General features: G+C 38.8%; 1 protein-coding gene and 1 long non-coding RNA gene across 15 annotated transcripts in view; one reads left to right on the forward strand and one right to left on the reverse strand.

Moving 5' to 3' along the window:
- LOC147798461 (uncharacterized) overlaps positions 1-22,963 on the forward strand; it is a 51,597-nt gene that overhangs the window by 946 nt on the left and 27,688 nt on the right. The gene's annotated exons all lie outside the window — the stretch shown is intronic.
- LOC110990973 (uncharacterized) lies at positions 352-22,902 on the reverse strand. 14 transcript variants are annotated; one of them, XR_015426150.1, is made up of 8 exons: positions 22,486-22,873; positions 21,581-21,675; positions 17,542-17,649; positions 16,901-16,970; positions 15,735-15,803; positions 11,443-15,335; positions 10,985-11,188; positions 3,378-3,466 (listed from the first exon to the last, which is right to left on the reverse strand). XR_015426150.1 is itself a non-coding variant. In XM_087140088.1 (7 exons), the coding sequence occupies exon 7, from the start codon at positions 2,771-2,773 to the stop codon at positions 1,889-1,891; it is 885 nt and encodes a 294-aa protein (XP_086996214.1). In that variant the 5' UTR covers positions 2,774-2,802; positions 3,378-3,466; positions 15,735-15,803; positions 16,901-16,970; positions 17,542-17,649; positions 21,581-21,675; positions 22,486-22,868; the 3' UTR covers positions 352-1,888. The 14 variants fall into 14 exon arrangements, 5 of the variants coding, with proteins under 5 accessions (XP_086996214.1, XP_086996215.1, XP_086996216.1 ...); XR_015426153.1 differs by lacking the exon at positions 3,378-3,466 and adding an exon at positions 6,968-9,549; XM_087140088.1 differs by lacking the exons at positions 10,985-11,188; positions 11,443-15,335 and adding an exon at positions 352-2,802 and having other exon boundaries at positions 22,486-22,868.

Genomic DNA, 22,963 nt, shown 5'->3' on the forward strand with positions numbered 1-22,963 from the left:
GCCCAATCAAGAGTGGCCACGTCCCTGAAAGCAATAGCGATGTGTTGGAGCAGTTTCCAGCATCCCTGCTGTAATTGGGCAGTTCTTTCCAGTGATGTCTTAATGGGAGGGACTTCCAGGATTGCTGGTTTCTGATTGGAGCAGTTTTCAGCATCCCAGTTTTCAGCATGAGGGACTTGCAAAAATGCTGGTATGCAACTCGAATGTTTTGATGAGATTTGCCGTTTTATAGTCAACTTCATACATGCAGATGAACTTTCCACTGCAGCATCAACCTATTCACCATATCAGTTCTTTGTTAGATGGGTTCATGCGTGCACAACTTTGCACCTGGAATGGCCCACTGTAAACAAGGGGACAAAGAAGCAGTCATGTGATTGGGGTTTCATGGCATTCCAGCAGTTCTGGTAAAGGTTATGGCTCATGAGGAAATGAGCAATACACAGACCACTTGTTGATTTATTTGATGTTTTGGGTCATCGTTAAAATTGACTTCATTTTCCAAAGCTAAGTTGAGTTGAGAAAAGACAAAAAAGTATACTTTTCAAGTAGTTTTTATTCAGGAATATATTACTACACTTGAAAGACCCAGTTATTATTCCTCAACCATATTTAAATTCTCATAGGGATATTAATAAGAGTGAATACTTAAAAACACACATAATTGTACATAAGTATTTGAATACATTCTCCTACAGATCTTATAAACATTGCAGTGGCGTAGCTGTGTGCGTGTGTTGGGGGAACTGTCCCTCCCTGTGGTGCTTCTTCCCCTGCACCCTCTCTGAAAAACTGAAAATTACTGAAAACTTTTAATGGGGGAGGGAACTGTCACCATACCATTTTTAGTGTGTTGATAACCAGTTACTTCAGTGCAGACATTGACCTCGTCTACAACGTTCTTGAAAAAGCTGTCCTCAATACAAACTCAGAAGTCCGGGGAGGGGTTTAGGGCAACTGACCCCTGTGGGAACTCCCCCCCCCCACTTGCCGACCTTCTGAGAAGAGTTTGGTTATACCATTGGAAAACACAGAAAAAATGTATAAAAACGCAAAGATGAATAATTGTCTCCAGAATTTTGGGTGCATTTTGGATTGCTGTTAAACCTGTTTGGCAGCAGAAAATGTCAATAGTAAGTAGTGTATTAATGTTTGATATTTCAACTTGCAGGAGTTCTTTAGAAGAGGCAAAGCAGAAAAGGCTAACCGTACATCACAATGAATGTTATGAACTGTGAACTAAAGTTTGTTGTAGAAGAAAATCATTCAAAGTCGTCACATAACCTTATATTTTGAAAATGACTGAATTTCTAGTTTTTCAACTGTTTAGCAAGTTTCTACTGAAGGTGACGGTGAACATAAACCGTTAACTATTTGTAATGTACAGCTCTAAAATTAGAGGGTATCACTTCTTTACAACTGTCAACCAGAACAAAATCTTTGTGGGTAATTCCACTGAACAGGCTAAAGGTCTTCCAAAATTATGGGGCAGAGACACAATGTACACCCTGGAAATTGGGTAGCGAGTCGTGGGGATATCGAGTTGTGACTGGTTGCGTGTTTGTTTCACATGGATCTTCTGTAGATCAGTAATCAGTTGGTTCACTGACACCAGAATCCACCAAATGGATGGTGGGAACCAGCATTGGGACCACTGATTGAGATCCAGATCTATGTGAAATACACAGGCTCCCACAACTATGTTACCAGTATGTATATACATGAACATGTATTCTTATAATATGGTGCATGTACATGGAAACCTGCGTGGTCACAAACTTTGTGCACAAATGCACATGCGGGCATGAAAGAAAATAATGGCTGTTGATCTAGTTTCAACGCATATGTTGCATTTTCTCCTTTGTGCATAATGTGACATAATCTGCAATCATTCTCCGCCCTGGCCTCCACCCTGTCTGTGATGATGGGGCATCATGGAAGCCAAAGCGCCAAGATTTCCTATCCCCCAGTTCCAGAGACTCTGAGTCAATTGATCGTACATGCGATCCCTAGAGTGATAATAGAGAATTCTACTTGATTGCTCCCAAACATGTAGCTGATACGTGTGGACCATTTTGGCCGTTGTGCTGTAGATAAGGGGATCTCTGAGACCCTGGAGAAACACTTCCAATTCAGCCTCCCTTTCAGCACTGTGTCTTAGAATTTGTGAACATGCCATTCTCCAGCCTTGTCGACTTTCATACTTCAGAATCTGCCTCAAGACAATGTCCCATTCATCTCCCCCATGACATCTGAGAATCTCTTGCGCCAAGACTTCCCGTCCAGGCACCTGTCGAATTTGGTCCAAGACTGTCCTCCAGTATCTCCTCCCGTGATATTCAAGAATCTTCTGTATAACTACTTTCCAGTCCTCCCCTTGCATTGCTTCCAGAGTGATGTTTGGCGCATTCATTAGTTGCACTGACCCTTTGTGGTGGGCCCGTTTGTTTGGGTGATAGAGGAAGGCAAATTTGAAGGTGAATTGAATGTCAGAATAGGTTTGTGCATATTGCAGTATTTCTCTAGCACACTCAGAACAGGGTGAGTAATTATTGTAGATGACCACCTCATGAGTTTGTTCAATCAACTCATCAATGGAGTCCAGAGCAATCATCTCTGCATGTCTGCCGGGCACACCATTACCCCCAGGTACACTTCGATAAAGTTGATCATCAATCAGTACACAAGCTCTTTTTGGCCAATGGTCACTTTGGGTTCCTGATCTTATGAACGTTTCAATGTCTTGCTTGACTTCTTTAATCATATCATCCATCTTTCTTTATGCAATTGCTTGTGGTATTTCTGAAACGCAAAGCAGAGAATCATCATGTTGTTACTGTGTTCTAAAAGGCACTTTCTTTTGCTTGTGAATGAGCAATCTTATAATCACAAAGGAAAATGATTCATAAAGTTTGAGAGAAAATGTCAAGATTTAAATGAAACGAAAGACCCAAAAAACATTCAGCAAACGAAAAGTACCTTCCACGCACAATTGTGGTTTATTTGCACGGAGTCTTCTAGGCCTCCAGGAGTCTATTTTTAATCATACATCTGCGTTTGCTGCATGTTTCACCAAATTACAAATGAAGATCATTGAACCTTGAAAATACTTAATTGTGAAATTATTTTTCCAATTTTCTAATATTCAGCTATTTTATCCACATTGCAAAGTATAACTGTGGAATGAAACAGAACATCAATAAAGAAAGTCTCAATGAAATATCCTATAAAATAAAGTATTGCATTTCCAGATAAATGGTGTTAGATTTTCTTAAAAGAGATGTGTTCTTGAAAGTTTAGAGAAATTACACCCCTCTCAAATAAAATGTAAATATAAATATAAAAAAAAGAAACAAAAAAAAGCATAGATGCCTTACCTTTTCAGAGAAAGGAGTACTCCAGAAAAATCAGGACAGAAACCTCCGAATCCTGAGCAGAGGTGAACGAAATCCCGGCAGAAAATCTTCTGAAATAGAAGCAAAAAAAAGCAGTTATGTGGAGTATGACAGTTGTGTCGCTGGGGAGGAAAATGAAAGGTTTTAATGGCAACACAAATTTTAAATTAGATGTCAGCATCTCCTGGGAGGGTTCCCTCACAGTCAGTGTGAGTGAAGGGTCAACTACCAATTACAGCTTTTCAAGGCGTTTTATGAACGGTTCAAAATATTACACTTCAGGCAAACTTAAATTCTCAATTCTGATTGGTCGATCCATAGCAACAAGCAGTGTGATGTAACCATTTTGCACAGTTCATATCAAACCCTGTGTTATGCATTGTTCTAACTGAATGTTTTGTGCAATTTTTACGCTAAAAGCAAATACACATCTGCGTGATTCAAAAGTGGTGTGTTTGCCCATGTTGATCATCACGTGTTTAAACGCACTTACAATCTGAACAATTTCCTTTCTTAGTGTAAGCCCTGTTGTTATTGTTGCTATTAAAATCAGTTAAAACACGAATAATTCCCATGCACCCTAGATAAAATAGCAGAATTGTGGTACATTGGTGTTACTGTTTGTTTTTTATGGAAAGCGTGCACAGTTCCCTTTACTTTCTTTACTGTCAAGTTTGCTTGAAGATAAATTTGTTATCACGTATCAATAGAAACCTTACCTTACTACTGAAGTTGCCGCTAATCACAGCTTCACAAGTTTGTTGGAAAATGCTAATGAAGATGATTTATGAGCAGAAGCATGATAAGAAGTTGTAATGTGGAAGACAGTAGGGGTTTCATGGGTAAAATTGCAGGGACAGTCAGTCTTGCAAAACTTATACTTTGGGGGAGGGGGAAGCCCCATGTACAGAAACGTCTACGTAATTGGTGTCCAAATTTGACAAATTTTGACAAGTAGGCCATAATTTTGCATGTGCAGTTAGTGAGCTATTTAAACTGATGTCATCATTATTGGGCGGGGCTTGAAAGATTGTTTCGCACATTAGAATCCAGTGAATGACATTTCTCACCGAGGTACTTTCCAGCTTCAGTATGTGCACAGTAATGTTTAGCCAGTTAACAGGCGACCATGCATGACCAGCACTTTCACAGATCAGTGAGATATCACTCTGTTCCATACACCACTCTCATATTTGTTTTTAAAGTAAAATGGATCAAAAGTTCCAGCATTTCTAAAGTGCACTGGAAGGATAGATACTGAAAAGCAAATAGGATATTTTCATTTCAAGCTTTATTTGTTTTAAGTTTTCACAGTGCCAAGAGTCTTGTTTGGCGCTTTATTACCGAGTTCTATATGAGTGTGTAGAATTTTTCAAGATGTATTTTTGTGATGGGGAGATGTTAATTTATACCGGGTTTTGCCCTCGCCCAACGTATGTATTAATAAACACTGTATGCTCAGTGCTTGTCCGAGAGCTTGCGAAAAAATTCACAAGCTTACTCGGGTGGGACTTGAACCCACGACTTCCTGCTTACTAGTGCAGACGTCTTAACCTCTCAAGCACCGAGCTTGCCGGGGTCGGCTGGCCGGTCCGAGTCAAATGAAGCAGCGGGTACCCATCTCCCCAACGCAAAAATACATCTTGAAAATAGTTCGCGGTACCCGCTGCTTCATTTGAATATCAGACAGTTACATGTAGGTATTAGATTATCTGTCAGAGAAAGGTACAACTTGACCAAGTGCTTGGCCTTTACACAAAGTTAAGAAAATGGAATTTTTCAAATGTTGCATATGAATGTATGTGGGGTCCAGGGCAAACGTGGTGTGCATGGTCAGTTGTCACCATCTTTCAGACCAGTATATAATGAAAAGTGTTATTTCAACTACAAAACTGGTATAAGAGGTCATCCTTGTACGCTGCATGTGCAATAGAATGCTACAGCATATGGATACCAGTTGTAACTCTTTATAGGTAACACTGCTTTAGCTTTCGTGCGGCATGATAATCTGCAATAATGCGCTGTCCTGACCACTCCACCCTGTTTTCGATGCGTAGTGCTTTTAGCACAAGTTTCAACCAAGCGTATCCCTGCCTGTTGTCATCTGATATACCCTGCACCAGTTCCACCAAGTTTGTTTTGCCGTTATTTTGGAGTATCCTGGTCAACCTGTCCTTCGCACCGTCCCGCCAGTGATGATAGAGAATCCAAGTTGAGTTTTCCCAGGCTTGCAGTAGTTGATATTCAACATATTCGACGTCTTCACAGTTGTGAAGCTCAAGGTACTGGTGATGAGTGTCGGATATGTGCTGGTTGCTAACAATGCGTTTTAATGCTGTCCTCCAGCCGTAATTATCCTCTTGTTTGAAAATCTCCATCAATACAGTTTCCCAGTTAATATTTTTGTTATTAGGGCTTAATTTTGGGACCTTGAAAACAAACACACCCACTTGGGAAGAACAAATTCTGCTCCAAGTCCTGACTCAATGACAGGACATAAGTTGATGATTCATACCCTTAATACATACATGTATATACCCAAAATGCTTTGGATCTGTGCATAAATAAATACACATTGACACAATGAACCAAGGACTTTCGTGCGCAGGGTTCAGTTTTCCTATAACACAGCCATGGTGTGTGTGTTTTTTTGAGATCAGTGCATTGCGTGCTACGGGGATTCCCCATGGTGAGAAATCTAGCGTATTTGCCTGTGGCCTGGTCGGATCACAGTGGTTCCTGCCTTCAACCTCTCTTTAACTGTGTACATGTATTTCCAAATGTTACAAAATGACAATATCATGAGTTTTCAGACTAAAACATTGATTTAGGGATAACAATAGGATTATTTGAGATTAGTTATAATAGTTGAGTTGTTACAGCAAGTGTAAAAATTGGAATTTTTCAGAATGCCTTCATCAGATAACCATACTACAATCCTGGACAAATCTTGTTGGAACATGCCTCCTTCCTCCCCACCTGTCAATGTTGTTTCTCAGTGGGTAAGCTGGGCCGAATCTTGGTCCAATAAATGGGGATCTTTTCACCGTGCTTCCCACAAGGTGATCTAACTATTTTATTTTGTGGAAAGTGGGGGTCATGAGTGGGGATTGCCGCGTTGCTGTTTTGGGCGCTGCTGTGTGATGCTGTAAGTATTAGATGGTTATGGAATGGAATAAATAATGACTATTATAGGCAAGGTGTGGCAGTATGCCCCGTCAAGAGCATAATAGCCCCCCCCCAGAAAGTCTATGTAAATACATAGTTATTTAAAATTTAGTGATAAAACAGCTATGGGTTATGATCACCCACCGCTGCGGGATTTTTTTTAGTGGAAGGGTCCATAGTAAATTTGCAAGGATAGGATTGCTTCTCGCAGGTATCAGCAACAAGAGTTAAGTTGGCCATGATCGTGCACCACACAATTTCAGCACATATCTATTTCAAATGAAGTTTTTTATTCGCTCTGAAGGGCTATATGGATCAATGAGGAGTACGCAGTTCTGTCTGACCCCTTTTAAATATGGAAGTACCGACACTAACTTTTCAGCAGGAAGTTGGAAAGAGACAAATGCAGTTTGTACAGAGTTTTATTTATAACAAGTTTTATGCTCAAGAAAGTTCTTCTATAAGGATTGCTTCTCTTACAGACCACAGACCTAGTCTTTAATGATATTAAATTTGTACAGTTTGTTTACATGAAAGGCCTTTTGAAGTCTCATAGGAATACAATATAAACCTTCAAATATATTTAGAAAATGACTTACTAAGATAAAATGCTCTTGAGTGTATGTAGTTCATAAACATGCAAATATTTATAAAAGTCTAAATATAGACACAAAGAATAAGTTTTCACTGATTTTGTTGCATTTCCATTGGCTCTATAAACCTACATTGCAGTGAGAAGAATTAGAGTAAGTTTGATGTTCCAAGTTGTGAGAAGTCTTCAGCGGAAGCAGAGAAGCTGAGTGCACTGAGGACTACTTGAGAAGTGAAAACTACTTGAAAATGGTATCTTCATCCAGACAAAAAGATTGAAACTTGCATTTGCATAAGGGTGATTCTATAAATTAGGGGTCCAACTTGGGGACATTTTGGTGTCCTGTTACATGTGAAGCCATTCAACTTTTCTTCATGTAAAATTGTAACCACATTATCAAACATTGTGCAGATTGAACTGTATATTGTACAGGTCATAAACAATGTAATGCTGTTTGATCTACAGAATGTGAATAGTACTAATATTAGTTCCATCCAGAAAAGCTGAATGGTTTCACCCGTAACAGAACACCAAAATGTCCCCAAGTTGGACTTCTAATTTATAGAATCAACCATAACTGTTTGTGCCTAAATGTTTAAATGAGCTTCCTAAACTTTCTGAATTTATTATCTCTCAGCATGAAAATGATTGCTTTAATTTCATTGTGATTTATGATGCTCACACAATGGACTGCTACATAACCGGAAAATGTTCAACTGCTACAGAGTGCACGAGTCACAACATTGTACTGTTAGCCGTACAACGGTGATCTGATTATAAACTGGTGGAAACTATGTAATGACAATATTCAGTATTGATCACATAGTAGACATACACTTCGGAAAGTGGCAGTGTGACTTCCAGTGTCTGTGTTTGCTTGAGGTCCAGCCAAAGCATCAGTCAGCTACATTTGTAAAATTACACCTGATAAAATATGAAAGGTGGGAGGGGTTCAATTTTGATTTTTTTTTTCATGACTATTCATCTCTATTATTTGTTTTACTTCCCCCTTTTCTGTTTTTTTTGGGGGGGGTGGGGAAGAATCTCCCTTCTACCCCCCCCATGCCAATATGTGGGTGTGTCCAGTATTTTGTCTTCAGGCTTCAGATATAACATACAGATATTTTCACAAGTAGGGACTGTTAGAGCAAGGATCATTGATGATAAATATCTAACAGAAATTGCTTAAAAGGAAAGTCGTGCTGTCATTTTTTTTTTGCTCTGGTGTACAACTTGAATTTCAAAACTTTCATGTCTCATTCATAGACAACTATCGCAAATGTCTTTGAATGTCTTTGCTGCTGAATCATCTGCAATAATTCGTTGCCCTATCCATGCCTTTTGTACCGTAATATCGAATGCACTGAGCACCAGATTCAACCAAACATATCCCTGTCTGTGATTTGGTGGCATCTGTACTGTTAAATCTTTCAAATAGTTCTTGTTCCGATGGCAGTAAATGTCTGTTGACTTTTGCCAAGCAGGCAACTCATGAACTTGGACAACTTGTGCTAATTCATCCTGGGAAATGTGAAGTCCAGTACCCGAGATACATTGTTCTAATGCTGCTTTCCATTCATCATTCTCATCTGTTTTGAAAAGCTGTTTTAATACAGTCTGCCAGCCATCTTTGTCTTGATGCATAGCAATCAGCACTAATACTGTTTTCCAGTTATCCTCCCCATGATGTTCTAGAACCTTTCTTAGCACACATTCTTTTCCCGCTCTCCAGTTTTCCTGGAGAACCTTTTCCAAGCCTGCTTCCCATATTTCCTCTTTGTCATCCAGGAAAAGCTTTGAGATTAGGGCATCCAATCCCTCCTCCCAGCTATGTATGACGGTCTGTAGTGATTTGGCCTTCCAGTACACCCTGTGACACCTGGAAATCTCATGCAGAACCTTTTCCAGCCCAGATTCCCAATGTGTTTCCAGGACGCCATCCAGTCGAGTCTCCCAGTACTTCCTCCCATGGTTCTCCAGAACCTTTTGTATCAGTGTCATCCAACCATCCCCTTGTATTGTTTCCATGGTGATGTTCGGTTTACTTATTAATTTTATCAACCCGTCTCTGTTTGCTTGGTTTTTAGGGTAATACGCACAAGAAAATCTTCCAGGATCTTTGATAAAATCTCAGCGCAACGGCCGCAAGGTGAATAATTGATGTGCATGACTATCTCTCTTTTTGCTTCCAGCAATTCAAAAATAGATGGTAAAGCCTTCATCTCTGCATGTCTTTGTTCATCAGAATGGTGCACTTTATCATTGACATACACAACAGCTCCTCTTGGCCAGTTATCACCCGTGGGACCTGAGGTTATGAATGTTTTCATGTCTTTTTTTATACACTTGATCACGTCATCCATCTCAAGTTCCTTATGCCTCTCCTCCTAATAGCTGCATGAATAGTGAACATTAGAATAGAAAAATGTCAATTTATTTTCTAAAGGAATTCATTAGTACTTCATTACTACTAAAATGGCAACATTTCAGAAAGTATATGCAGTGTGTCAGATAACGTAGAGTGTGGACACCTTCCAAAAATAAACACACTGCTACTGGAGTAAACAGTCGTTGATTGGGGAGGGGGGTCATGCTTTTTGTAAGAAGGTGCCTTTCCTTTTCCCCCGCCTTTTCTTTTGTCATTAATTGATAGAAATGATCACCTCAGCGGTGAACAATTTCTTGACTGACCAGTGTGTTGGATATGTAGAAGGATGTAGTTTTCTGAACACACATTGACTTTCATTAAGTGAGCAACCAATGGTGTATATTAACTTTGTGAAGTTATAAAGCCACATTATCCAGTTGTAGTGCAAATCTGGAGTCTGTGATGTTCTCTGTAAACCCTTGAACAAGAGCATATGTCCTGCTTACATTCAAGGGTTCAGTTCCATTTGGCCCCCTCCTTCATTTTGTATTGCCTTTTGTGGTTTTTAGTGAATTTCGAGTTTGATCCAGCCAGAAATCTCAGATTTCATGCAGTGGTAATTAGGCGAAAAACTCAAAACGAAACTTGTTCAGGCCTGAATCAGAACCCTGCCTCTCTGCGTTGAGTTGGCAACTATTACTGCTGGAATGAGAAGTTAAGTCTCAGTAAATGTTAAGCTTGTGTTTTATTATTTAAGAAATAAAGAAATTCTTAATAGACTGATGGATGGATGGTTGCTATTCAAACGAAAATACACGTACTGTATCACTTAAATCCACCAAGAGCTGATTAAAGGAAAAACTATTATAGTTTTTGTATGCACTATGCTATCGATAGAAAATGTGCTTTATTATGCTGCTCCTGTATGCTGTAAGGCCTTGCGTTTAGAATTCATAATTAGGAAAAATGATGTCCAGATCTCTTCAAATATCTATGTATGCACACACATCAGAGAAGTGTCCAACTGAACCTTCAGTCTGACAGAAATTCTGGAAGTAAGATAAGTTACTACAAACATGAAGAGCTAACAGCATTAGAGTCAAGGGCAGATCCAGGGGGCCAACAGGGGCCAGTCCCCCTCCCCCCGAAGGCCCTTCAAAACTAAAGAGGATTTTTTGTATCAATCAGAGTGAAGATAGTATGTGTCATAAATGGAGGTTGTTTTGTATGGATGAAGCCATTTTGTCCAGGAAATTGTTTCTGAGCAGCTGCCTAATTGTGTCTGGTGTAATCAGTTTGTGCAAAAATGCTGCTTACTTGTTTCCCCCCCCCATGGGTCAGGATGTGACCTTGGCTACAGTTTTTGATGGAATGCCAGTGTCTCAGGAGGTTCTTTTGTGACAAGAATAAAAAGCTGTGAAAAGAAGTAAAAACTGATGCAAATAAATCAGCTCTACTTACCGTGATATGAGGAACCACCGACTTTCAGGTCTGCAAATGCTTTCATGAGCCTTGTCAACAGTAATGTAAGCACTAAATGTGCAGAATGGTGTCTGGGTCAAAAATTGCCAACGTCATGATGACTCATTGCAGAACAGTGATCGGGGAATGTCCATATCCAGAAATGTACAGAAACATTCAAGCACTTGCAACAGCAAGATTTGTCTGTGCAATGATAGGATTTGGCTTGGAGTTAAAATCAGTCCCCCCTTTAAAAGAAGCTGAAAAGCTTTTTTATAAGTCTGTGGTAGCCTGCAAGTTTTTTGATTTGCCCTCCGTGGTTGATGATGAAGAGCAAGGCTGACTGAAGGAGCGCTTGCTGTGCGCTTTGGCTGTTATTGAAGTCTGAGCTGCTCAGTTTTTTTTGCAATGACATCACTATTGGGGGCAGGGTTTCAGTGTAGGATCGCATTTCTCACCGCTGTAATTTCCAGTTTCCTCTACACACATAGTCGGGTTGCTAAATCATTGCTTGGTAGAGTAGACATGGCAAACTCACATGTTATGATTTCCATGTGAGTTTAAAAAAAAAAGAAAACCCTAGGCACTACATGTTTGAAGGACTATTCATGTTGTCTTCAGATTTTTAAAGGAATTTATGGTTTAGACACTGGATGTTAATGACTAATAGGACATTTTACAGAAAAATTTCAGCAGCATTATATATTGTAAAGCAAAATGTTACCAATGTGTTTCTTTTCCATTTCGAGTTCGATGAAGGCTAAAATTACAGTTTGCTAACAACCCTCATATGAAGCGTCCATTATGCTGATGTGTTTTACTACTCTTGCAACATTCTCATGTTCTCACAGAAATTGTTGCCAGGATGGGTTAGATTGCAGATACCTTGGTATTTAAATTCCAGAGTAGTGGGTTGTCCAGGCAATTTGTTTGAAGCAGCAGAAACCTGGAGCATGTTATCATAACACCTAACCAGAGTAACCAGACGTGTTTGAGACTTCAAAGCAATAACTCAACAATAATAAGTTATGTCAAGAATCTTCATTACATTCTACCCGGGTAACTAAAATGTTCGCTTACAGAATTAGTACTAAAACAGCTACATTACAATTACAAAGATATACAAATACAGTTAAAATTTGTAATTCCTTTAACTATGTGAAAACTGAATATAAACAATGTAAATACCTAAAATAATTTATATCTAACCTCAGTACAAAATACATTAAAAACTAGTAAGAGAGAATGAGATCTTGCTGTTGGAAAAGAGAACTAGCTTTTGGTTTGAAAGCTGGTTACTGATTTGAAATGTTCAATCGTTTCACAGAGATTCCAGTGAAACAGTTTGGTTGCTGTCTTCTACTAGCTTTTGGTTTGAAAGCTGGTTACTGATTTGAAATGTTCAATCGTTTCACAGAGATTCCAGTGAAACAGTTTGGTTGCTGTCTTCTAACATTATGTCGACATAAAACTCAAAAAGAAAAGTCTGAATGAAATACATCCGTTTAAACTGTAAATATTTCTGTTTCAAAAGAACCTGTAACCATTCACCAAACAATTTTAGCATGAAAATGTGTAACATGCTACAGTCAACACTTTTTACATTTTGTTATTTTTTATTCAAGTATATTTCATAAGTAACTGCCAAATCTTGAAATGCGCGCATGTACTGCTAGTAAAAGGCATGAAATTACATGTGTTCTGATGGGAAATTTGATCTAATTGCATAAGCTTACTTAGGTTTACTACTCTGTAAATGAAAAACAAAATGTAAGACTATCTGGATAGTTTGATCAAGAAGGCAAGCAAGCGTTAAAATATGAAATTATTAATACTTTAAAATATATCAAATTCCCTTTGGAGTTATGCAAAAACCCAAGAATTCAGATTCCTGTTGTACACCAAACAAATAAGCCCTCAGAAAGCAATAATATGTCCTAAAAACTCAAATTTAGCAGTGAGAAAATCGAAGCATTTTCCCAGAAAACACAATATTTCAGAGCAGCCTCAATATTTCCAATATTGGAAATTCTGAATTTTCCGTTGCAAGTGAGTTCCCAATCAGCAAAATTTGCCCAGGTAATCAATAATTTATGGCTGGAGGATAAGTTTTATTGAAACACTGAGAATAATTCTGCATGTTTCTGCACACCTAACGAAAACGCCTTCACTACACCACTGATTGCCACCCACCTCATCCCCCATTAGCCACTTTTGAACCATCCCCCTCCAAAAGAGACAGAGAAAAATATATAAAAGAATGGAAGCAAATACTGTAAGAACGTCCCTTACTGTCGACTGACCGCGCAATAGTTGGTAGGGCGCCCTCAGTAGTTTGTTCATTCTCGCACCGTACATTCCATTCTAAAGTCAGGTTTACCAAGCACATTTCCAACCAGAATACCTCCAAATTTGCCCTTACCGTGCGTTACTGACAATTGTGAGTACAGCCATATGTTCTTTAGTGTTTATAGTATAAGATCATATGGTGATTCTTGTGTTAGTGTGTAAAATAGAGGAGTTTAGAGTACAAACCTTAGCCTTAATAGGGGACAAGTGTTGCAATGTTACATGTACAATTATGTTGTCGTCTTGTGGGCACATGTACGTGCATTCCAGTTAATTTATTAGTATTTATTTCTGTTTATTCCCCATTCACCACGGTTTCCAGTTCCATATATTTCCAAGACTTCATCACTGGTTTCAGCTCCACCACTCCGTTCACAAATCACAGTTTCCCCAAGATTGCTACAGTATCCTGGCCAATTGCAAGTCACCACCCCCTGTTTTCTAATTATCTGGGTATAATAAACAGACAGTTTCTTCATTAAACCATCCTGCTCATCAGTTTAATCACTGCCATAGAGTTGTTGTGTTACCCTTTTAGCCACGCCTCCCTTTCCAAGTGAACCTTGTCACTTCTTCACAAATACTTCTATGTGAATTTTCCGATAAGCTCTCTTCCTGCAACCAGAAACATTCCCACTGTGCTGCTGGTTTTTCCCCATTCTCATGCATTCACGAAATGAAACTACATCCATAGTTGAGTTTAAACATTGACATTTACTGGTGCCATATATCCGGTTTTAAAATAACCATTAAGTATAACCCACTTATGTGAAATATCACAGTTATGTTCAAAGAATCATGGCTTCTGAGGTTACTAATGAGCATCTATTGATAACATTGGTCTAGTTCTTGTGCTGCATGAAAATCTGCAATAATGCGCCGTCCTGACCATTGCGCTGCATTTCTGATACCCACCGCTTTGAGTACTAGTTTCAACCAAACATAACCTTGTCTGTTTTCTTCGGACATATTCAAAACCAGTATTCCCAGATGATACTGGCCATACGTTCTAAGAATATTCGTTAAAGTCTTTATCTTACTGTCTTGCAGATGGTGAGAGAGAATCCCACCCAACCTTTCCCATGCCTGTACCTGTCGATAATTAACATATTCGATCATTTCTCTGGTATTTGGATTAAAATTTTGACTGTACCTCAATCTTGGTGCCTTCATATTTAACTGAGTTTCTACTATTTTTCTCAGTGCAGTTCTCCAGTCGTGGTTCCCTTCATGTTTGAGGATCAGAAACAGTACGCTTTCCCATTTGTCTTTCCCATGGTGCTTGCAAATCTTTTGCAGTAACGTTACTTTATCACTCCAGTTATCTTTGAGAATCTGTTCTAATTTAGCTTTCCATCTGTCCTCCATGTCATCCAGGAAGACTGTGCTAAAGACGTTCTTAAATCCACACTCCCAGTGTTGAATGAAAGTTTGCATCATTTTGGCTGTCTTGTAATCCCCCTGATGGCATTCCAAAATTTCTTGGAGTACCTTTTCCTGTCCAGATTCCCAATGTTTGTCTAGAATTCTTTTCAATAACACCTTCCAATAAAACCTCCCATAATGCTCAAGAAACTTTCCAACAATGCTTTTCCAGTCCTGGCCCTCTATTGCTTTTAAAGTGACTCCATGCTTCCTTAATTCTTTCAACCCTTGTCTATTTTCTATTTCTTGTATTTGAAAAACCTTGGCAAATTTAATTTCAATTTTTATATCAGGATGATTTTGCACTATATCTAATATTCTGGAAGAACATATGTGACAGGGGGAGTAATTAATGAACATGAGTATATTTTTAATGCCTTCAATTTTTTCACCAATGGAATCAAGAGCAATTTGCTCGGCATGCTTGTCAGGAGTACTGCAGTACACTTAGTCATTGAAGAGCAAAACAGTTCATCTAGGTCTTTCGTCGTTAAGGGGACCTGTTCGAATGAATGACTCAATGTCTCTTTTAGCATAACAAATCATCTCATCCATGGTGTAGTGAGTCAAGGTGCTCCTGGAAAAGAGCAAGAAAAAGGGTTTAGTGAATGCATTTCATTTATGGATGGTTTGATTATCCAGCAAGATTTCCCCTTAGGAAAGAATTGTGTTGTTCTGACATGATTTGGGTGAAGGAAGTCATTCCCCACAGGGTGACAGTTTTAGCATAAAATGGTGGACTGGTGATTGAACAAATGCAAAAAGCCATTTCAGCATGGTTTACTTGAGTGGAGCTTCTCGAGTTTAAATTGTTGTTGATTGTGTAATATTGAAGATTTTGTAACAGGAATCCAAACTGAAAAAAATGTGATTTCATCAGTTTTCAATTCCTTCTTTCAGTGATGTGTGAGTGCTCCCCTATCAATTCTGCTTATGCTAAGAATCTGATTTTGACCAAGAAAGGATTATAACTCACTGTTGGGCTTCAGTTAGGTTGTCAGACATTCTGGACTGATCAGATTTAATTTGGATGAGAACGATGATGCTGAAAAAGATAAAAACCATTGAACCAAATCAGTCATGTGTAAGACAAAATAAATGAGGTAAGAGTTGTGGGTGGAATATTTTTGTTAATAGGGCTTAATTTTGGTACCTTGAAAACAAACACACCCACTTGGGAAGAATGAATTCTGCTCCAAGTCCTGACTCAATGACAGGACAAAAGTTGATTATTCATACCCTTAATACATCCATGTATATACCCAAAATGCTTTGGATCTGTGCATGAATACACATTGACACAATGAACCAAGGACTGTCTCGTGCCCATGGTTCAGTTTTCTTATAACACAGCCATGGTGTGTGTGCTTTTTTTAGATCAGTGCATTGCGTGCTACAGGGATTCCCCATGGTGAGAAATCTAGCCTATTTGCCTGTGGCCTGGTTGGATCACAGTGATTCCTGCCTTCAACTTCTCTATAGCTGTGTACATGTATTTCCAAATGTTACAAAATAACAATATCATGAGTTTTCAGACTAAAACATTGATTTAGGGATAACAATAGGATTATTTGAGATGAGTTATAATAGTTGAGTTGTTACAGCAAGTGTAAAAATTGGAATTTTTCAGAATGCCTTCATCAGATAACCATACTACAATCCTGGACAAATCTCGTTGGAACATGCCTCCTTCCTCCCCACCTGCCCATGTTTTTTCTCAGTGTTTCTCAATAAATGGGGATCTTTTCACCGTGCTTCCCACAAGGTGTTCTAACTATTTTGTCCAGGGTTGTAGCTTACATATCCAGAACCTTTGCCATGAAAATTGCAGTCAATAAGGTAACAAAAACAGAATTTCCTGCAGGTAATGCAGGCTGTGTTTACTTAACTCTCCTCTTGTCTGTCAACATTTTTGACTTAGCTATATTTGCTGGTGCAGGAAGCAGGAAATAGGACCAACTGCCAAACTATTGAATATAAACCTGTTAACTGTCATTTATTGACCATTGAGGAAATAATGATATGGTGCTGAAGTGAACATTTTGAGATCATGGCCATTTGCTACAGGCAGAGGTTTGAAGTTTTAAGCTAAAGTTTTGTTTGTTTTGGCAGAGAAATTAAGAAAAAGAATAAGGAAATCACCATTGGGTTAGCTGTAGCTTGCGGATATTTGAGGGTTTAAGCAATAGGTCCGTAGGAGAAATTCCAAATTCTGAGAATAGGAAAACAAAAATCCATGCTTTAAAACAACTGCAGCATAAACGAGACAGAACACACATTAATGTTACTTATCTAGTGTGGACATTCCTTTTGTTTTCATGTAGTCAAAAGCCTGGTGAACATACTCATTTTTTCTTGCATTGTAACCACCCCTTTTAACCAGATTTTTTGTTGGTTTCCTTGAATGGTCCTCTACATTTTCCTACCAATAACCCTTAACCCCCAAAGGTTTTTTTTTTCTGGAGGGGAGAAACTTTGTGTGGACCTGGCTTGATTAGTTTGCACAAGGTTTTTAACAACCTGCATCTTGTCTACCTCTTTTGTTCTTGGGTCCACACTATTTTAATGAAAGTATAAAAGAGCAATCTGAGTGGTCTATTTCGAATTGGTTGATTTTATGAAAGATTCAGAAACATCAGTTATGATTGTAACTTCTGATTTGCAGGAGACATTTGTGTCCAGCTCCAAAAACTACCGGTGCTTTGTACACCAAGGGGATTTTGGCTCTTGACTTTTTTACCAGAAAGAGCACAGAAATATAACAAGAAAGCTGATGTACCTACTTCTCTAAGTGAAGAAGCTGCGACTATAAACTCGGCTGTTGAATGTGTTGCGAGAATTTGCCCCAAGATGATAATGGCCAAATATAACCTCAGTGCTTGTAATAAAAACTGAACAAGAAAATGGGTTTCATGTTCAAAACTGCAGGGATAGTTCTTTCGAAACATGCACTGGCTGTTGATTGGAAATACCTTTACCCAGAAATACCCTTACCCAGAAAGACCCCCCACAGAGTTAAAGATTGAAGTTTTGTTTGGATTCCGTTTCTACAATGAAATGCTTCCCAAATATGCATTCATTTCATGGAGAATACAAAAGAGACATTGGGCTGTTTTCTGGGACCAATCTGCATTGCCTGCAGTAGGCTTTTATATTGGACACCCTGCAGAAACCAGAGACCTTTCAACTGAAGTCTGCATAATTGATGGAAAAAGTATTTCAGAAGTTGACCGAGTTGGAAAATGGGGCTTCTACCGTGATGCACAATAGATTTCAGTGAAATACATGTCTTACACTGTTTCAAAACAAGGCTGGATTATCTCTACTATTGCCAGTGAAAAATGTTGGTAGTTCCCTGCAGCCTGTTCTTCTGTTACGAGTACGGTCTTTTGTTACAGGGCCCAGTTCCCTTTGTCCGATTTTGGACACCTGGCTGTGCATATAAAGATTGCGTGTCCGAAACCGGGCTTCCCTTAAAAATTCAAGTGGTTAAACTTTTGTTTGGAGGCGCGACTGTAAGTCAAAGTTTGCTGCCAATCCTCTGTATTGTGTTTGTTACGGCATCATCATAGGAATTGTTGCCGAGATGGCTTAGATTGTGGATGCGCTTTGGTGTTACTATGGGAACATTGGGTTGTTTTCTGGCACTTTGCTTTCAGCTGCAGCTATCTGGAGCATGTTTTTGCTCCACTGCGGACAGAATGAAGAGATGAATCTTCCTGTGGTTCTGGAGACTTTGTCTTAATTTACTTTCCTGTTTGTCTTACTGAGAAATTCCTGGAACTCTTTCTGCCTCTGTTTTTCTCTGCGGAGTGTATTTTATCTTGGACATGACTTTGAAGCTAGTTGTTTTTCTCTTTTATGCAGTTTATGACTTGCCACAATTCCTGTTAATGTAGTGTCCTTAAGGCAGTTGTTCACACAAAGGGCTCGTATGTTGAAGCTAGAAAACGTGTGATTCTTGCTAATAAGTTGTACCCTCATCATTTCCAATCTGTTTGAAGCAAATTTTGTCAGATAGCAACTCTCTTGATGATGTGTTTCAGGTCGTAATTCCCTCACAGTGTGTGTGTATAAAGTAATGTGATTTTCATCCAGCTTTTCGAGCCTAATTTTCTTTTCCTTAAAGTGACTGTCAAACTTAATTGAACAACACTGAGATATTTGGCAATGTTTTCATTCCCTTGCATCCATTCTGTATAAGTGGATTCCAAAGCATATGTTTCTTTCTTGTACACTTAACTGCCAATCTGAAATGTTAAGGTTTGGGTAAATATGAAAGTACCGACACTAACTTTTCAGCAGGAAGTTGGAAAGAGACAAAATGCAGTTTGTACAGGGGTTTATTTATAACAAGTTTTATGCTCAAGAAAGGTCTTCTATAAGGATTGCTTCTCTTACAGACCACAGACTTAGTCTTTAATGATATTAAATTTGTACAGTTTGTTTACATGAAAGGCCTTTTGAAGTCTCATAGGTATACAATATAAACCTTCAAATATATTTAGAAAATGACTTACAAAGATAAAATGCTCTTGAGTGTATGTAGTTCATAAACATGCAAATATTTATAAAAGTCTAAATATAGACACAGAGAATAAGTTTTCACTGATTTTGTTGCATTTCCATTGGCTCTGTAAACCTACATTGCAGTGAAAAGAATTAGAGTAAGTTTGATGTTCCAAGTTGTGAGAAGTCTTCAGTGGAAGCAGAGAAGCTGAGTGCACTGAGGACTACTTGAGAAGTGAAAACTACTTGAAAATGGTATCTTCATCTAGACAAAAAGATTGACACTTGCATTTGCATAAGGGTGATTCTATAAATTAGGGGTCCATCTTGGGGACATTTTGGTGTTCTGTTACACTTGAAGCCATTCAACTTTTCTTCATGTAAAATTGTAACCACATTACCAAACATTGTGCAGATTGAACAGTACCGGTATATTGTACAGGTCATAAACAATGTAATCCTGTTTGATCTACAGAATGTGTATAGTACTAATATTAGTTCCATCCAGAAAAGCTGAAGGGTTTCACCCGTAACAGAACACCAAAATGTCCCCAAGTTGGACCTCTAATTTATAGAATCAAGCATAACTGTTTGTGCCTAAATGTTTAAATGAGTTTCCTAAATTTTCTAAATTGATTACTTCTCAGCATGAAAAGAATTGGTTTAATTTCATTGTGACCTATGATGCTCACACAATGGACTGCTATATACTGGAAAATGTTCAACTGCTACAGAGTGCATGAGTGACAACATTGTACTGTTCGCCCTACAACGGTGATCAGATTATAAACTGGTGGAAACTATGTAATGACAATATTCAGTATTGATCACATAGTAGACATACACTTCAGACAGTGGCAGTGTGACTTCCAGTGTCTGTGTTTGCTTGAGGTCCAGCCAAAGCATCAGTCAGCTACATTTGTACAATTAAACCTGATAAAATATGAATGGTGGGAGGGGTTCAATTTTGATTTTTTTTTCATGACTGTTCATCTCTATTATTTGTTTAACTTCCCCCTTTCCTGTTTTTTTTGGGGGGTGGGGAAGAATCTCCCTTCTACCCCCCCATGCCAATATGTGGGTGTGTTCAATATTTTGTCATACAGATATTTTCACAAGTAGGGACTGTTAGAGCAAGGATCATTGTTGATAAATATCTAACAGAAATTACTTAAAAGGAAAGTCGTGCTGTCATTTTTTTTTTGCTCTGGTGTACAACTTGAATTTCAAAACTTTCATGTCTCATTCATGGACAGCTATCGCAAATGTCTTTGAATGTCTTTGCTGCTGAATCATCTGCAATAATTCGTTGCCCTATCCATGCCTTTTGTACCGTAATATCGAATGCACTGAGCACCAGATTCAACCAAACATATCCCTGTCTGTGATTTGGTGGCATCTTTACTGTTAAATCTTTCAAATAGTTCTTGTTCTGGTGGCAGTAAATGCCTGCTGACTTTTGCCAAACAGAGAACTCAAGAACTTGGACAACTTGTGCTAATTCATCCTGGGAAACGTGAAGTCCAGTACGCGAGATACATTGTTCTAATGCTGCTTTCCATTCATCATTCTCATCTGTTTTGAAAAGCTGTTTTAATACACTCTGCCAGCCATCTTTGTCTTGATGCATAGCAATCAATGTTAATACTGTTTTCCAGTTATCCTCCCCATGATGTTCTAGAACCTTTCTTAGCACACATTCTTTTCCCGCTCTCCAGTTTTCTTGGAGAACCTTTTCCAAGCCTGCTTCCCATATTTCCTCTTTGTCATCCAGGAAAAGCTTTGAGAGTAAGGCATCCAATCCCTCCTCCCAGCTATGTATGATGGTCTGCAGTGATTTGGCCTTCCAGTACACCCTGTGACACCTGGAAATCTCATGCAGAACCTTTTCAAGCCCAGATTCCCAATGCTTTTCCAGGACGCCATCCAGTCGAGTCTCCCAGTACTTCCTCCCATGATTCTCCAGAACCTTTTGTATCAGTGTTACCCAACCATCCCCTCGTATTGTTTCCATGGTGATGTTCGGTTTACTTATTAATTTCATCAACCCGTGCCTGTTTGCTTGGTGTTTAGGGTAATGCACAAAAGAAAATTTTATGGTAATTGGAACATCAGGTTTATCTTCCAGGATCTTTGATAAAATTTCAGCGCAACGGCCGCACGGTGAATAATTGATATGCATGACTATCTCTCTCTTTGCTTCCAGCAGTTCAATAATAGATGGTAAAGCCTTCATCTCTGCATGTCTTTGTTCATCAGAATGGTGCACTTTATCATTGACATGCAGAACAGCTCTTTTTGGCCAATTTGTACCTATGGGACCTGTAGTTATGAATGTTTTGATGTCTTCTTTTATACGCTTGATCACGTCATCCATCTCAAGTTCTTTATGCCTCTCCTCCTAATAGCTGCATGAATAGTGAACATTAGAATAGAAAAATGTCAGTTTACTTTGTAAAGGAATTTACTTGCGCTATTAAAATGGCCACGTGTTAAAACAAAATTTCAAAAGCTATGTGTGCAGTGTGTCAGACTGTGGACCCCTGCCGAAAATAAACAAACTGGTACAGTAAACAGTTATTGATGAGGGGGGTCACCCTAGCCATTGTCGACTTCTTTTTAAGGAGGTGCCTTTTCGTTTTTCCCTGCTTTTTCTTTTGTGATCAACTGAATATCTAATTAGATGAACGGTGAACAATTTCTTGACTGACCAGTGTGTTGGATATTTAGATGGATGTAGTTTTCAGAAACACACATTGACTTTCATTAAGTGAGCAACCAATGAACCTTCAGTCTGACAGAAATTCTGGAAGTAAGATAAGTTACTACAAACATGAAGAGCTAATAGCACCAGAGTCAAGGGCAGATCCAGGGGGCCAACAGGGGCCAGCCCCCCTCCCCAAAAGCCCTTCTAAACTAATGAGGATTTTTTGTATCAATCAGAGTGAAGATATTAAGTGTCTTAAATGGAGGTTGTTTGTATGGACAAAGCCATTTTGTCCAGGAAATTGTTTCTGAGCAGCTGCCTAATTGTGTCTGGTGTAATCAGTTTGTGCAAAAATGCTGCTTACTTGTTTTGCCCCACCCCCATGGGTCTGGATCTGGCCTTGGCTACAGTTTTTGATGGAATGCCAGTGTCTAAGGAGGTTCTCTTATGACAAGAATGAAAAACTGTGAAAAGAAGAAAAAATTGATGCAAATAAATCAGCTCTACTTACCGTGATATGAGGAACCACTGACTGTCAATTCTGCAATTTCTTTCATGAGCCTTGTCAAAAGTAATGACTGATCATATTGTAAGTACTTAATATCCAGAATGGGTGTCTGGGTCAAAAATTGCCAACCTCATGATGACTCATTGCAGAACAATGGTTGGGGAATTCCCGCGTCCAGAAATGTGCAGAAGGGGGTTGTTTTCCTATGATATTACAACAATGAGTGTGTTTTCAGTGATCAGTGCATTGCGTGCTATGGGGATTCCCCATGGTGAGAAATTTAGCCTATTTGTATGTGGTCTGGTCGGATCACAGTGATTCCTACCTTCAACCTGTATATTGTCAGTGTACATGTATATCCAAATGTTACAAAATTGCAATATCATGAGTTTTCAGACTGAAACATTGAGTTAGGGATAAGAAGAGGATTATTTGAGATTCATTTTAATATGTAGTTAAGTTGTTACAGTTGGGTGTAACA

The sequence above is a fragment of the Acanthaster planci genome, linkage group LG08, assembly GCF_054643075.1.
Source record: "Acanthaster planci isolate LZ-2023a linkage group LG08, COTS_SCS, whole genome shotgun sequence".
Classification (NCBI taxonomy): domain Eukaryota; kingdom Metazoa; phylum Echinodermata; class Asteroidea; order Valvatida; family Acanthasteridae; genus Acanthaster; species Acanthaster planci.